General features: G+C 41.6%; 2 protein-coding genes across 6 annotated transcripts; both read right to left on the minus strand.

The window, feature by feature from the left end:
- Nucleotides 1-386: 386 nt before the first annotated feature.
- Nucleotides 387-5,554, minus strand: LOC133903409 (uncharacterized). 3 transcript variants are annotated; one of them, XM_062344772.1, is made up of 7 exons: nt 5,088-5,554; nt 4,345-4,593; nt 3,797-3,849; nt 2,018-3,578; nt 1,819-1,946; nt 1,502-1,748; nt 388-1,400 (listed from the first exon to the last, which is right to left on the minus strand). In XM_062344772.1, exons 2-7 carry the CDS (start codon nt 4,499-4,501, stop codon nt 850-852), a joined length of 2,697 nt encoding a protein of 898 aa, XP_062200756.1. In that variant the 5' UTR covers nt 4,502-4,593; nt 5,088-5,554; the 3' UTR covers nt 388-849. The 3 variants fall into 3 exon arrangements, with proteins under 3 accessions (XP_062200757.1, XP_062200756.1, XP_062200755.1); XM_062344771.1 differs by having other exon boundaries at nt 4,345-4,603; nt 5,088-5,553; XM_062344773.1 differs by lacking the exons at nt 3,797-3,849; nt 5,088-5,554 and having other exon boundaries at nt 387-1,400; nt 4,345-4,477.
- A 4,180-nt stretch (nt 5,555-9,734) lies between these two features.
- LOC133903592 (branched-chain-amino-acid aminotransferase 5, chloroplastic-like) lies at nt 9,735-14,125 on the minus strand. Of its 3 annotated transcripts, none has more exons than XM_062345009.1 (10): nt 13,816-14,125; nt 13,521-13,609; nt 13,221-13,398; nt 12,899-13,075; nt 12,669-12,800; nt 12,308-12,406; nt 11,797-11,913; nt 11,055-11,150; nt 10,506-10,618; nt 9,735-10,035 (listed from the first exon to the last, which is right to left on the minus strand). In XM_062345009.1, the coding sequence occupies exons 1-10, from the start codon at nt 13,915-13,917 to the stop codon at nt 9,918-9,920; spliced, it is 1,221 nt and encodes a 406-aa protein (XP_062200993.1). In that variant the 5' UTR covers nt 13,918-14,125; the 3' UTR covers nt 9,735-9,917. The 3 variants fall into 3 exon arrangements, with proteins under 3 accessions (XP_062200993.1, XP_062200994.1, XP_062200995.1); XM_062345010.1 differs by having other exon boundaries at nt 13,221-13,395; nt 13,816-14,123; XM_062345011.1 differs by having other exon boundaries at nt 13,221-13,395; nt 13,531-13,609; nt 13,816-14,121.
- Between the last annotated feature and the right edge of the window lie 1,519 nt (nt 14,126-15,644).

The raw sequence follows: 15,644 nt of genomic DNA on the forward strand, positions 1-15,644 counted from the left end.
GTTAAGGATGATTTGGACGTTTCATGTGCATTTTTTATAGGCATTTCATATGCCACTTGATTTGATTCAATTTGTGCATTTCTTTTCTTTTATTTCCTTTTCAAGTAGCTTAGATTCAGGAGTGCGAATGATCCTGACACCCTTGGTGATCAGATTAGGCGCAACTCTGCTCTCTTGGAGATTTATGTGATTTGCAGGAGCATAATTTTTAGTAATGGGAAATGGGTGATGCATCCTCTTTTTGTTATATCATCAATTCCTTCCGTATTTTGAGTAGCAGCAAATCCATTTAGTGCAGATGTGAATGGTTGGTTACAAGTAAAGTTTGTCTATACAAGAGAAATCAAAGTGTGCTATAAGCATACTGAAAATGTATTATTTGATTAATCATGTATAATTGCTTTTGCACATTTACACACAAAACAAACATACATTAAGCGTGATCTGATCCCGCTGAAAAGTGTATGCCTCACACATATGCACACAAACGCTCAATGTACAAGAGGAAAATTGCAAGGCCCTTCAGACTGCTGTACACTTCGCTGTCCAAAGGTATGGTTGTGACAAACAGCTCAACTTCATCCACATAAACTGCACAACTCAGAGATTTGCAGCACTGAAACTTTAGCTTTCATGCATGAGAACGATTTCAACTGCAGTTACACACTTAGACCAGTAAATGTCCTCCCAAATTTGCATTCACATGCTACCTTCGTAGGTCAAACATAGTAGTAGCGCATGTTATTCTGCCGTATAGAATGGGTTATTGTCAGCACGAAAACTTCTGTAGCACTACCTACTGACTATACTCACCATAAAGCACAACTGACAAGAGATCTAATCAGAACTTCAAATCCACAAATAAAAAACAGCCTCATCTATCAACTCATCCAATACGAACTCCCATATTTCCATAATAATCCCTTCAGTTTTTGGTCTAATGTTCATCCATGTCTGAACTTCCAAATCCCTCTTAATTAGCTGCTCTAATGTACTTGGAAGACTATGTTGGATATACCCGTAAACATATCTATCAACTTCTGTGATGAGGTTTTCTCCTATTGGCGGTGTCCGTATGTCATGTTTTAGAAAAGATAACCAAGAAGAGAGTCTAAAATATCTATCTTGGATCTCTGTTAGGGCTTCACAGATACAGTCAAACAGAAGCTTCAGATCATCGATTTGATCACCTTGATTCTGTATTTCTTCAAACAAGCAAGGGCTGATTAATTCATCCTCTAGGTACCATACCTCTAAATTCTGTTCTGCACATAATTCTGAGAGCTCTAGCACCAACTTTATATAATCTAACCTGACATTCTTGTCCTCCCATAGGACCTTCACATCTGTTTCATTATATGGGAAATACAGGGTCCTATGGAGATCTTCATGCAGCTCACCTGTATGCCATAAAAATATTAAGTCATACAGATGTGTGGATCACTTCTTTTTTATCAATAAATAGAAAAATGTTAAAGTAAGTTGTACCGCTTGGACTTACATTCTTTCTTGTTTATGCAATCAGGACTGCCAATATCTTCAAATAATGATTCAAGAATAGATACGGGACTGGGCTTTTCTTGCTTTTCATTGATTTGCTCCGGAGAACCATGTGAGATTACTTTGGTTGATGGTCTTGGTTCTGGTGTTTCCGGCTCTTCCTGCTCCAACTTGTCAACTATTCTCTCAGGAGAGTTTGGGGACATTTCAACATGTTCTTTCCCTTGTTTTGTTTCTTCTAACATTTCCTTTAGATGAAACATGAGACATTTAAATTAATAATCACAAAAACAACAATATGCATTTGCTAGAGCTTACCTGCTGTACGTCATCTCTGCTTTGTTCTGCTGAAATGCACTGTATGTTGCAAATTCTTCCACCATGATCCAATCTGTCAATTCCTTCAATATAGATGGTGTCTGGTTCATCTGTAACATCTCTGGGTCCTATAAAAAAATATGGTGTTATTTGTATTAAAACAATAAAAATGCACCACACAGAGCATCAACTGAATTACCTTCTTGTGCTTCATTCAGGCAATATCCTTCCTGAACTGTGTCCTGATCATCAACTGCTTCACTAGTACAGCATGCAATGCTTCCTAAGTCGTCTTGTGATTGGGTTCTCTCTTGTGCGCATTCTTCTCTCTCAACCTTGCATACAAGGCAAACATCTGTCTTTTCAGGTAAGGGGTCAAGGCAGTCCTTTTCCCTCGAGCTACTCCTATGGGTTGACACATTGCAGTGAGGGAGAGAAAGTATTCCTTCCAAGGATTTTGGGGCTTGAGCTGCTGGATAGTTGACAGATCGATCATTATCTTTTAGCATCTCCGATAAATGCCTCTTGGCTTCCTCATAGAAGATAGATGCATCTTTTGGTGCTGTACAGCAATTGATTTCACTTATGTTGACATTTTGTTGCTTTAGCTTTCTGGTGATCGAAGGTCTGATCTCGTTCTTAAAATTTGATGCAGATTTGTCTGCCAAGCTCCCTTCCGGGAGATGTGTAAAATCCTTCTTAATCGCAATAACGGAATCTCTATGTGGGTCTCTTTGAAGGTCCTCTGCGGTTGCTGCATTTCTCTCTCTTCTACCCTCACCAGTCACAATTCTGAATCTTTTTTTGACTTCCTTAATTGAAAACTTTGAGGTTTCCCTTCCACTGCATGCAGGAGCATGAGATGTACAAGATTGTTGATTTAAAGATCTTGCACTAGTAGACGCTTTCTGATCAATCCTTCTTTCTGGATTTGGCTTTAGAATAACTATTTTGCTAACAGTCTGAGCTCTGTTAGTTGTCTCGGGCATCTGGCTTCTATTTGATTTATCCTTCCTCCAGAAGAACATATATTTTCTCTCTTTAGCCTGCTCTTCTGTAGCCAACCGATGCTGATTTGAGCCTCTTCTCCCTCCAACAAAATTAGTTTGTCCAGGAATTTTATTGGGCTCTAGCCCAGCCGCCACCTTACTGTTTTGGTGCTTTTGGATATTGTCTACTATATGTGGATTTGGCTTCTGCAGCAGCTTCAGGAAAAGTTCCTTGTTTGAACTCAGTATCTCCAATGCATCTTTGAATTGTTTGGATTGAGCTACCATGGTGTTAGAAAGATTATTCTGGTCCAATAGCTTTCCATCATTGCTCCCTTGAGATTGCCCACAATCAATATTGTGAGGAAGATTGCTCAAGTCATTGACCTTTTTATGGATTAGGGACTTCAGTGAAGGACATAATTCATTCTTATTCTTGCAATCACCATGTGGGCATTCATTGTGGCAACTATAGATTTCACCTAGGAAATTTGCCAGGATAGATTCAAGATCATATTCTTCAGCATGATTGAAGACCTCAGAATCCACTGATAGAGAGAAAGGTGCAGAGATGTCTGTGTGGTTATATGAGTTCTCTGTTGGTTTATTTGTCTGCTTTGATCTCCCATCAAAAGAGACATCATTTTTTAGGTCAGGTAATCTTCTTTGAACCTCATCATTTGGAATTTTCGTCAATAGCTTTATTTTTCTCAATTCATCCTCCATAAGGATTTTGACGCTTGGTTTCTGCGAAGTGCATTCTTCTATGTTCTGAAAAAGAAATAGTAAATTGCTCAGATGCATTCAGCATCAGTGTCACTGCCTCACCGTTGACATACAGATATTATTGCAGTCATTGCTGTTTTTTATTAAAAAATTACAGTATTCACAGTTAAAACCACAGCGTTAATTAGATTACGGTAATCAATAAAAATATGTTAGGTGGGTTTGCTCCTCTAAACACTACTAGCTTAGTTCATGCAACTTACACCATCTTCTATTTCATCAAAATCCCTGGACCTCTTTGTTGAGTGCCCCCTGTCTGCACAAATACATGGCCCATCATCAGAATAATTGTCCACCAACACCCAAGTTGACAGAAAATTTATACTTTATATTGTTTTTTTTCTGAACTATCTTAATGTTTGCCATTGGCTCATTCTAGATTGTACATCAGATGTGATGTTTGGTCTTATTAAACTTTAGAAAATAATGCAATGATAGTAGCAGTTCACGAATCAAACTCATGCTGTTGTGCAGGTTGCACTTCTAAATTGTCAATGCAATTTCCAGAAACAACCCGATAAATGCAACCAAATAAATACAAACAAACATATCATAGTAGGCTAGTAGCATATCTTTTGGCATTTTCCTAGAAAATGAAATGAATTACTGGAGCGACAGCATTTGAAGTTCCTAAACATTTTCCATTGGTTTGAAGTGGAGGTCAGATAGCTTTGCCCATACTGTTACAATAACTGCTAATATACAAGTAAAAAAAATCTCAAGACAACTGGGATTAGTGCAGAAAACTTACCATTGATCTCCCGGAATGTATGCCTCCCGCTCAATTGCTTGGTATCCAACAAGAATTTGGGGTCCCGGCGGAAATAAAGCATGCGCATGAGGCCCCACACACAGCCCACATTGTCCTCGTCTTGTGACGCAGACCGCCTGTGACCTCGTTTTCCCATTTCAGATGATTTGTTCTTCCTGTAGTGGAAATGACCCTTTTGTTTCTTCTATCGATTGCTCAGTTCGTCACGGAGATCACTACCAGCTGGACCTGATGAACACTGAATGAAAACCAAAATTAGTCATCAGCCAGATCCCGACATCAAAGGGCGCACAATTCTCTGAAGAATCCAATCAAAAGAGCTGAACTTTTGCAGGAGCAGAGAAGGGAGATGCAAACAATTGCCCATGAGAAACCGGCCATGCCAGGTACCAAGTTCCTATTGCCTTTACTCTTAATAAATTTCTGTTGAACCAATCCAGCTAATCAACTCAACAGTAAACGGGGGCAAAGGGAGCCTCCAAATACAGACAGAAAATTCGATGCAACCATATCAGAACATTATATTAGGTTAAAATTTTAAATACCAAATCTCCAACAAACATTAATCCACTTTCTCAGCTATTATCATCAATCAGCTACCTTTAGTCACTAGATTGACCAGGATCAAAAAGAAAAAATTCATACAAATCATTCATAGCTAGCAGAAAACAGTGCAAAACCAAGATAGAGACCCAACAGATAAAACTTCCAAGCAAGCCAACCTGACAAATTCAGAGATCATGGAGCAAAGCTTCAACGGCCGGTCTTTCTCAATCTGCCTCCTCTCTCTCCGGCGGCAAATCATAGAGACGAACACACATCCAAATTCCTCAGAACATCTCCCTGGCCATGTTAATAGGTGCCGGAGCCTGCAGCCCTGCGCTGTCCATCCTTTCGGTGAGGACGAAAGGAATCGGAAGCTTTCTTGCGCCGTTAGCTAGCCTAATCCAGGTCTGGGTCAGTATCACCTTTGCTTTTCTCTTCTTTTTTTTTCTTCTTCTTTTCGTCTATTCTTCCCTCCCCTCCCCTCCGCTTTGCTTTGTGGAATGAGCGTAGCGCGCAGGAGGCTACGGCACTAGCTAGAGCAGCCTACCAGACGCCATCGCACTAGTAGTCAGTAGATCAATCGCGCCAGCCGTTTCCACTTGCAGAAAAAGCGGTAAGCGATGGCTGCAATCGAGTCACCAAACTCGGATTGATGGTTGCGTATTAGTATGCCTTATGTTGATGGCAGAATTAATCCTACGGGGACATAAAAAGATGGGTGTAATTAGATGGTTTTGGGGGATAATAATATATATTAACATGCATATTTAATGGCTCTGGTAGGAAGAGCCAGAAAGAAGCAACTGTCAATTTTTCCGAGGTGAAATTGGGCACAACTTTTCTAGACTGGATGATATGGTTCAGTGTGCTAGATAGAACTACGTGTCAACACTAGTAGTGGCAATCAAAAGTCTGTTACCTGTCTATCCCCAAACCACTGGTTGTTCATCCGAGAAAAGGGGATACAACCTCACCTCCAATTTTCACGAGTTCGAAGGTTTTTTTTTTCAAGAACGTGCTGAGGATGTGGTTCATTAGGAAGAATTGGGGAGTTTTGAGACCTATATAAGAACTAAATAAGAAAATTTTCAACAAAATACCCCTGGCACAAAGCACTCCCTTGAATTATAGACCTTTCAAGGCTCCAATAATAATGCTTCTAGTCATATGTACTAGCTTAGGATATGTTTAGTAATAGGCCAGACAGCTCATTTTGCAGGAAAGCAATGTTTATTATTTATTATTGGATTCCGGACAAGGGCTAGTGGTTTAGATGGGACGTGCTGGGTGGGCCTAGCTATTTCTTGCTCTCCACTTTATTACAACTCTGAATCTGATTCGAAAGGAGCCGGACCCACCTGCCAGGGGTCGTAGCCACTGTTACAGCTCCAGGTTAGCTGGTTAGGTCAGCTAATTGGTTAGGTCAGAGATTTGGTTAACTGGTTGCTAATCTTCTGCTAATACTCCTCCCTTGTGTTCTACGTAAGGGTGTCGGACTGTGGCGTGGATCGTGACACGAGCTCGGCGACATCGAAGTGCCTGCCTCACGTATCAGAGGAAACTTTTTGGCCTATCTTCCTCCCCACGATTTGGACTCTGATCGACCCTCTAGTAATGTTATTTTTAACAGTTACTTTAAAATTTTATTTTTTATAATATTATTATAGTAATATGAAAGCTGATTGGTTCACTGTCATAATTGTTATAAATTATATTTTATTAGTTTTTTTTGACTCACACGTCGTACACTTAGTTTTTTTAACTAACTTTATTATACTTATAACTAAAAATTTCTAGCCACACTTTTTTAAATAAACTAATCTTAATCGTAACAAACTTAAACGCAAACCAAACAGACTCTTAGTTACGCTTTCATAACCAAACCAAACTAAACCGTACATCCAAATTCTCCGTAAAAATCATACGTTGCCTATTCAATGTGACGCCATATTTAAATTTAGTGCTGGTGTTTGCTTTTTGACAAGCAAATATAGGGTATGTTTGGTTTGAGTCTAATCTTGCCACATCTAAGTTGTCACGTTATAGATTTTTAGGTTTTTTATAAGCCACATTTAATTAAGCTTAGATGTGACAAATATAATTGCAATAAAAAAAACCCCTAGTGCCTGTAGTGTTGGGGTTTGATTAGAGATTGGGTTGGGTAGTACTGTACCTACAGGCTACAGTTCCTGGAGATACTCATCTTTTGCAATCCAAGCTGGGCATTTAGAACTTGAGTCTCTTCAGGATAGCTGGTAGCATCAAACCTTTTTGGCCATTATTCTTTGGTGTAGTGGTCCTTAGGGAAGGGTTTCTATTCTAGGGAACACGAGAACTTGCGAGTATCACAATCATACGTAATTCATTTTTTTCGAACAGGGCACAGACTATATTATTGGCTTGTTCCTGGCTTGTTATTTGGGACCGGCTGAAAAGGGAGCAAAGAAATTGTCGGATCGGGCAAATTTATTTGTGAGCATGCTTGAGACAGGCACCAGCATCATGTCTGTCCTGCATGGATATGGGACCAAAATCATGACCATGCACCGCTCGATAAATTCTTGTCGTCGAAGGAAAGGGTCATGCAGTTGCAGTGGCACTGTGACAGTACTCCCTTGGATTCGATCCACTACATGCCATGTGTGCCTAGCTGGGGTTTCGAGCACTGGACCTCTTCTGATCATGGGACACGCTTTGGAGGGGATGGCACCTCGGAGCGTGTCTTTTCTTTTCTTTTTTCTTTTTGCGAAAGGGGTAGAGATTTCATTCATTTTGCAGCACAGTACACCCTATTACATTCAGCATCTTCGTACAGAAAGAAATTGTAAATAGGAATGTTAAAAAAAGCTCGAGGCTTGTGAGCTACTCAAGCTCGGCTTGAGACCTTAACGAGTCAAGCTTAAGCCTAGCTATAAGCTCGTCAAAAGCTCGGCTAACTCCAACTGTTATTCGTCGAAGTAAAACTGGTGTTCATTCATTTTAGCCAAGTTTATTTTTTTAATCTCACCATCTAACTTTAAGTATAATAGTCTAATCTCAAGATCACATGACTACATACACATGTGATTTTTTTCCTCATAGATAGGGTTATCAAAAAAGCTCGAGGCTTATGAGCTATTTGAACTCGACTCGCTCTAGATTTGATTCGAGCTCGTCTCGAGACCCTAACAAGCCAAGCTCAGGCCTGGTTGTAGGCTCAGCCATATCTTTGGCTCGGATCAAACTCGACTCGAATTTCTATTGAACTTAAGCTTGAGGCGACGAACTGACTCGAGCTCTGACTCGTTGACATCCCTGATTGCAAACAAGGACAACAAGGTCCTCGTTACAAACTTCTTCCGCTCACGCCTTCCGTCGGTGCTTGCGAGACCATGCCAAAGCGTAGCAACGTAGGTTGACAAAGACGAGATCTAGCCGTCATACCAGAGTTGGCGTGGAGGCCCAGACATTAAGAACCGCAAGAGCCAACGACTCCTAATCCCCTCAAAGCAACATCTTTGACGATAAAGGAGCATCGACAACGTCCACGACAAGTCTGGTACGAAGAACCGGTAGCTAGCGCCGCCACCCTTGACCACACGAAGGATGATGACCCAAAACAACACTCTGCCATCACTGGCTTCAATCCCAACGACGCAACAACACAAGCACACATCCAAATAAACAACAAAGGGGATCAAAGACATCCCTCCCATTTGCAACACCTATACAAAATCATATTGCGGTAACCAACTGTCCGTTGAGAGCGTTGCCGGTCAGTGCTCCGACACGACCGCCTTCTTGTTGGCCTTGGTCGCCATGGTGGCACAAGACCAGAGGAAGGCGGCAACTGCAGCGAGGAGTGCCTCCAACTCCATCTTCAAGGGCATGGCACGCTGGTGCCGACGCCTCGCACGGATAACACGATGGCAGAGCGCGACGAGCATGCGCACCCCGATGAGGACGACGACACATGGAAGCAGCAGCGCACAAGGCCGTTGCCCTGCCCGCCACCTCCCCGCACCGCGACTGCTCCCACCCGCGCCGCTGCACGTGCTCCCACCACAACTCCACCTGTGGGAACCGTCGAAGCCGCCGGTCCACCACCACCGATATGGATGGGGACATCGAACGCTGGCAAATCCCGAAGCCCGAACCCTACACCTACCATACTAAGACTACAACCATATAAACTAGCTATCTAAACTAGCCACCCCGGTGTCGATCCACCAGTTTCCCTCACTCTCATTTGGCCGAAAGCCCACCCGAGGAGGGGAATCAGCCGGATCTACACCAGGATAGAAGAATCGCCTCACTGTCGCTTTTTGCTATTGTAGCTTGGGGGAGAAAACGGATAGACCAAACACTAGCGGAGCGTGTCTTTTTGACAATGTCTGATACCGTCATTCGCCAGCAAAATAAAAACTTTTTAGTCTGGCCTTCACATTGGAGTACATGAATGTGAAATGGCGGCTAATAAGGCCTGTGATCTTTACAGTTTATGTTGATGTAAAATGTAACCAGTAAAATCTCTGAACTGTTCAAAATCTTTTACCTCACGACTAATCTGCAGTGATACGCTCTGCAACAAGTTGGACGGAAGCATGGTCATGTGGTGATGTCGTGGCTGCCCCAGTGAACGTACGGTACATACTGGACGTTGCAGGTAAAGAATGGCTGGATGCCCACGAGGAAGGGCCCGCCGTGGCAGGCGAGGTGGTCGCAGCCGCGCTCCAGCATGAGAAGTCGAACTCCGGGGATGGCAGCCGCCACTGCTCGTCCGTGATGGGGTTCCAAACGACGAGGCGGCAACTCACCTTCCCCAACGAGGCCACGACAGACTCTGCTTCAGAACGGGAGGCCACATTATGAGACGTGCACGGTGCTGTCCACAACGAAAACAACTCTCTAATCCGGTAGATGCTACAAAACTGACGATTACAGTTGAAGCAAAACGGAAGGCCTCTCCATTAGATGCTACAAAACTGAAGGGGTACACATGGGCGGCACGCACGCTCGGTTCGGTGCTAATTCAGCTGCACGGTCCAGCCCATGCAGTCCTCCGTTTGGCCCATCTGGAGACTCGTCAGCGAAGTATACAGCTGCTGAGACACGACGCCGACGCCTTGGTGGCCATATTCCACCCTGCAAGGTCAAACCCGTTGTATGCTATCATCATTGCTAAATATTGCTCAACAACAATGGTTAAAACACTATGCTGTAAGAGCCATATGTACCATTGCGCATTGCATCTATTGTGTTTCGTTTGGTTGAGAGTTGATGCGGAAGGAAACTTTAGCGAAAAGGTGAGTTCAATTGCTGGCATTCAAACAAAATGTAACCAGAACAACTACATCTGCATAATGATTTGGCAATAAGGGTAGAAAGTCCAGAAGTGCCAATAGCGCGATATACCAATGGCTACACAAAATGATCACTGGAGTAGAACATAAAGCAAGTATCGCATTGGTTCATATGGCTTGCCTCATGTATTGAAGGAACTAATACGTGATATGAGTGTTAGTTAACTTATGCAAGAAAAAAGTTAAATTTGATTTAATTGCACATTTATTTCAATTAACAACCGAGCTCTCAAAAAAAGATAAATGTTTCACCTTGTCCCTTGATATGTAATACTCCCAACAGGAGACACTACGACAGCAGTTCCCGTGCAGAACACTTCATCAGCATCAAGCAGTTCATCCACTGATACAAGTCGCTCCTCAACCTTCCAAGACATGAAAAACATTAATAATGATAATACCAGAAGTTTGACAACATATGCAATAATTTTGTGACGGTTTGATAACAATGCCTTGCCTCCTCTAATTGGGCGAACATCACTAACAAGGTCTATCTTCATTCTCCAAGAGATATGCCTCGTATAGAGCTAAGCATACAAATATTTTTGGTACAATAAAATATTGATACCTCTGTTAATATTCATAATGAATGGGGATGGACTGAGAGATACAATAAGAAACAAGGACCTAGGTGCCTAGCTACCTCGCATAGGCTCACTGTTTATGGTCCAAAGTGCTAAGTTATCAAAGTGAAGGATGAAGGAATCGGAGCCATATTAAGCAGCAACTAATCTCCTAGAAAACAAAAACTGATGGTTAACCATCTCACTTGTCGATTCATGGGATTGACAGGTAATTTACCTGGAAGCCTTTGCTCAGAGCAACATCAATTATACTTTTCCTTGTGATACCTGGCAATATTGTTCCTTTTATTTCCGGTGTTGAGATAACATTGCCCTGGTGCAAAAAATGATAAAAGAAATAAGCACATATAAGTAACAGATAACATCCATAAGGTAGCACGTTAATTTGCAGAATTAAATCTCCCCAGGCAAAAGCAGGAACCACATGTTTAATATGCTATGCAAATGTAAGGCAGCAGGAAATTCAAACGCATGCAACAACAGTTTGTCCTTCCAGAGATGATATAGTTCTGCAATGTTCTAAGCAGCTAAGTCTGGCTGAACCTAGCAGGTAGAGATTAATCAAATGGTAATATATCCTATTGAACAGTAATACCACTAACTTGCTAGAGAACCCTATCCTTATGTACCGGGTGAAATATTTCAGCCAGAAAGGCTGAGCTCTAAATAAAAGGTATGGCATACAAAATCTCTTATCCTACTTTAGTGCAAGAGAATGCTTGAGATACTAATAGATGTGCCTATCAACTACCTACTCATTAAAGGCATATGTTCCGTAACAGGCCTATGAGTTTCAAGCCAGAAGCACTCCAGAATAAGGCCACCTTTTCATATATATAAACATTACAAAGGCATACATTAGAACAAAAGGAACCAATTTCGAATTCAGTAATCAATAACCAAGCTTGGCTGATTAAGCTTCAAGCCAAAGAAAAAGTGCTATGATAGCACACCCTTACCTTGACAACAAAAATATTACATGATGAAACTTCTTCAATATATTTTTTATAAACAGCATCCAAGTAGAGAACATCAGAATAGCCTTTCTCCTTTGCAATATTTTGTGCCATCAACACCTGTGCGATGATAAGAACACATGATGATAATCAATAATATTTGATGTCAGTGTGGATAGTATCTAGACGCATGAAATACATATTATCTGGGTTTACAATATTCCATTTTGACTAAATCTCCCATGACATTATTCCATTTGAAGTATCAAGTATATGCTTAGTTTAAACTTTTGTCATTTCACAGCATGGCAGTGGTAATGTATCCTTAAGAATTAAGCTGATGCCATATTCTATAAAATCACCTTGCTGACATATTCTTTTATAATTTGAATATTCAAAATTCAAAATCATCACATCAGGATGTAAGCAACATAAGTATCAGAGAGCAAAGCTGCAGAAATTATAGTCCTGCAGCTTCCATAACTTGCACAACAAAGTAGTACAGCAGAATTACCGAAGCATAATTTCCGATGGTCTTCACACCTCCTGTTCCACCAGGAGTAGCACGATGAAACTTGTCTTCAACTATTAAATTTATTGGAGCTAAACCTTCCTGCAGGCACCAGTGAACGAATTTAACAAACACTTCGTGGTACATACACTAATTGGGAATCCTAAGTTTCATTCATTGGAATCATCAACCAATAACAGTACCACAATAATCATAATTCTAGAAACTTATATTCGGCAGCACAATGCAGCGTAGCACACAGTTTGTAACACTATGTCAATATCTAAAATAGTGGTTACTTATTAGGATGAAAACGTCTAATGAAAACATTGGAAGTAGATTTTTTAAAAAATTTGATACCAACCTTAAAATAGTTCCCGACAGGGGAGACAAATATAATGAATGTATACTCAGGAGCAGGTGCAAGACCAAGAACAGCCCCACTTCCCATAAGTAGTGGTCTAATATACAAAGACCCTTTACCAGTAGGAGGCACCTGGAAGTATAAGATATTTGATAAACAATTAAACCATAAGCATAAGTAATGGGATTAGCACTATAAAGGTACCCAGACTTTCTAGACAGAGAACTCACCCATCTCTTATTTGCTAGAACAGTTTGTTTTACTGCATCAATAAAATGCTCAACAGTAGGAGCAGGCATGCACATCCTCTCAGCACCAGTTCGCATCCTCAAAGCATTTTCATCTGGGCGAAATAATAGGATGGATCCATCAGGTTTCCTATATGCCTTTAGGCCCTCAAACAATCCCTACAAATCAGACTCAGTGTCATTTAAATTTTTTAATACAACCAATAGTATTTATGCCTTCAAAACGATCATCTTTTCAGAATCTTCAACTGCTCAAATCTACCAGAGAATATATGAAGCAAAGAGTTCTATACCCCTTACTAACCTGTCCATAATTTAGGACTCCAGAAGATGGGTTCAGAGCTATGGGTCCAAACGGCACCATTTCACCCTCGGCAAAGTTCCCATCCCGCCCGCATTTTGCGATATACATATAGTCAGTTTGCAGAATCCCAAAACCAAGGTTCTCCCAGTCCAAATCAACTAATTCAGACGTTTGCCTGCTAAACAATAAGGAGTCATGCCATCAGAAGATATAACAACATCACGACCAATTTAGTGCAAGCAAATTGCCATGATGGGCACATGACAATCATACATGCAGTTTATAGTGGAAATCACATACGCGTAGTTACTTGCTAGAGAAGTTCCGCATCTTCTCAAAGGCCTAGCCTTTAGTGGGAGCGACGAGATCGAATAAAGTCTATTCTGAATCTGCACCAGCGAGAAAGCACTACAAATTAGATTATTGAACACACGCGCATAAAAATACCGAACATTTCCTTGATTTAACACCTCAGATTCCTCTCATCCAAAATTCCTCACTTTCCACTCCTGGTCAATCGCCAGATTCCACGAATCCTCCCGATAAAACCCATTTCACTCCATACGACACAACGCAGAAGCAGTACAGTGCCTACCTGAATAGACGGCGGCGGCGGCGAGAGAGGGAACCAGGGTCGCCGTCCGGCGAGCGGCGCGGCGGCGAGCGGCGCGCCGTGCGAGGCGACGCCGTGTTCCATCCTCTCCAAAGCTATGCAGCGCGGACAGCGACGTTTTGCTCAGCGGGGTTTAGGGTTTCGCCGCGGCGGCGGAGACGCCGGCGGCGGAAGACGTGGGGAGGGGAGGAACGAGACGACGTCCAAATCGGACTGGAATTGCGAGCGAATTGGGGTGGACGGGTAGTACGGATAGTGGTAAGCTGTGTGCGTGAACCACCGTCACCGACTTGCGGGGCCAACTATGCCTGGTCCCACGGTACAGTGTTCCATATTGGAATCTCGGGCGGTACGTCTTGGACTACTGCGTGAGGGGTGCCAAGTAATCCAAGCAGCCGAAAAAACTTTTATCCGCATGGTTTCTGTCAGGTGGGCCCCGGCTGCCGTGCCGTGGGGCTGAGGGTGTTTGGCTTCTGTTTTTGGATTTTTTAAAAGGCTGTGATTTTAATTTGTCTGAAAACTGTTTTTAAAATAAGTTGTTGGTTTTTATAATAAATTTTTGACTTCTCAGAAAAAATATCTCTTTACGAGTTTATCAGTTTTAGTTTATTTTTTTAAAGCAAACTTCTAACTTCTCTAAAAATCATTTCTCTAAAACCTCTTTTATTCTGCCTTCTTTCTTCTGACAGCACTTGAAGTAAAACCAGCAACAGGAACAAAGCAGAGCCTGAACCATCAACTAGACCTGGCTAGATGACCTGACGCGCTAGCCCCGCATAGGCACACGGAGGCATGACCAGTTAAGTCTAGCTATAAATTAGAATATATCGTGTCCACATGTGTACCAGATGCTTGGCCTATGACATTACCTGTTAAGTATAGTGCCATATCGGGTTGGCTCGAGCACGGCTAATGCACAATCGTGCAGTAGCGGGGTGGGTGGGCGGACGGTGATAAGGTTGGATGAGATGGTGGGGCAGGACAACAGCAACAAGACGGGGTGACTGACTGGACGGGATACGATGGTCATCGACTCAAACATGATCTCTTAAGATATGTCTTGTCTAAATTATATCTATAGTAACAAAACTGGTACCGACCTAATAAGCACTGTCTAGTTAGCTAGCTGTATCATCAACCATGGCGCTAGGTGGGCAACTCGACTAGCCCGTACTGTCACTTAGCCATTTTTGGCGTCTTAAAAGAAAGTTATTGCTTATCAGCTTGAAGCGTATTTAAAGTTACACTACTACTATAGGGTAGGTTTTCTCTACCCTCTAACTATGGGAATTATTCTCTATCATCATAATATATGTCATTTTAATAAGATATAATCTATTATGGTCGCTATTTTTATTAGAATATATTTATAAAATTTATGATATTATAAATTTTTTTTAAGACAAATCTACACATGTGATTTTAAGGTTTTTAAACTAAATACTATCATTAGTCAAAGTTTTTAAAACTACTGTTAGTCAAAATTTTGAAATTTAACTGAACGTTTTCCAAATAATATGTAGTTATAACCGGAGGAGTTAGGAGAGAGGTTGACCTAGCAGTGAGTGGCGATGAGGTGGTCAGAGCACTTATCAAAGCTATTGTTATATTCTTTAAGTAAGGGTAGTATGGATAGGTTGTTTTTTTCTGGGATCCGTCTCTGAGTAATTTCAAGGTAATTACCTCTAGCCATCCGTATTTCGACTTAATTTAATAGCAACATGATGGTGTCGTTCCAAATTTAAATTCCAGTAATTTCATGCAATTGCATGCCTCAAAACTCACTGATATCTACAAATAACCTCGTTCCC

Source organism: Phragmites australis, chromosome 21, assembly GCF_958298935.1.
Source record: "Phragmites australis chromosome 21, lpPhrAust1.1, whole genome shotgun sequence".
Lineage (NCBI taxonomy): Eukaryota > Viridiplantae > Streptophyta > Magnoliopsida > Poales > Poaceae > Phragmites > Phragmites australis.

What these genes read in the sequence shown, in the direction of transcription:
- LOC133903409 (XM_062344772.1), bottom strand. Translation starts at nt 4,501, where the DNA reads ATGGGAAAACGAGGTCACAGGCGGTCTGCGTCACAAGACGAGGACAAT. An exon ending in TACATTCCGGGAGATCAATG is followed by an intron (nt 3,850 to 4,344) that starts GTAAGTTTTCTG and finishes GTATTTGTGCAG; the next exon opens with ACAGGGGGCACTCAACAAAG. An exon ending in TTGATGAAATAGAAGATGGT is followed by an intron (nt 3,579 to 3,796) that starts GTAAGTTGCATG and finishes TTTCTTTTTCAG; the next exon opens with AACATAGAAGAATGCACTTC.
- LOC133903592 (XM_062345009.1), bottom strand. Translation starts at nt 13,917, where the DNA reads ATGGAACACGGCGTCGCCTCGCACGGCGCGCCGCTCGCCGCCGCGCCG. An exon ending in TCTCTAGCAAGTAACTACGC is followed by an intron (nt 13,399 to 13,520) that starts GTATGTGATTTC and finishes CTTATTGTTTAG; the next exon opens with CAGGCAAACGTCTGAATTAG. An exon ending in GTAATATTTTTGTTGTCAAG is followed by an intron (nt 11,151 to 11,796) that starts GTAAGGGTGTGC and finishes TTTTTGCACCAG; the next exon opens with GGCAATGTTATCTCAACACC.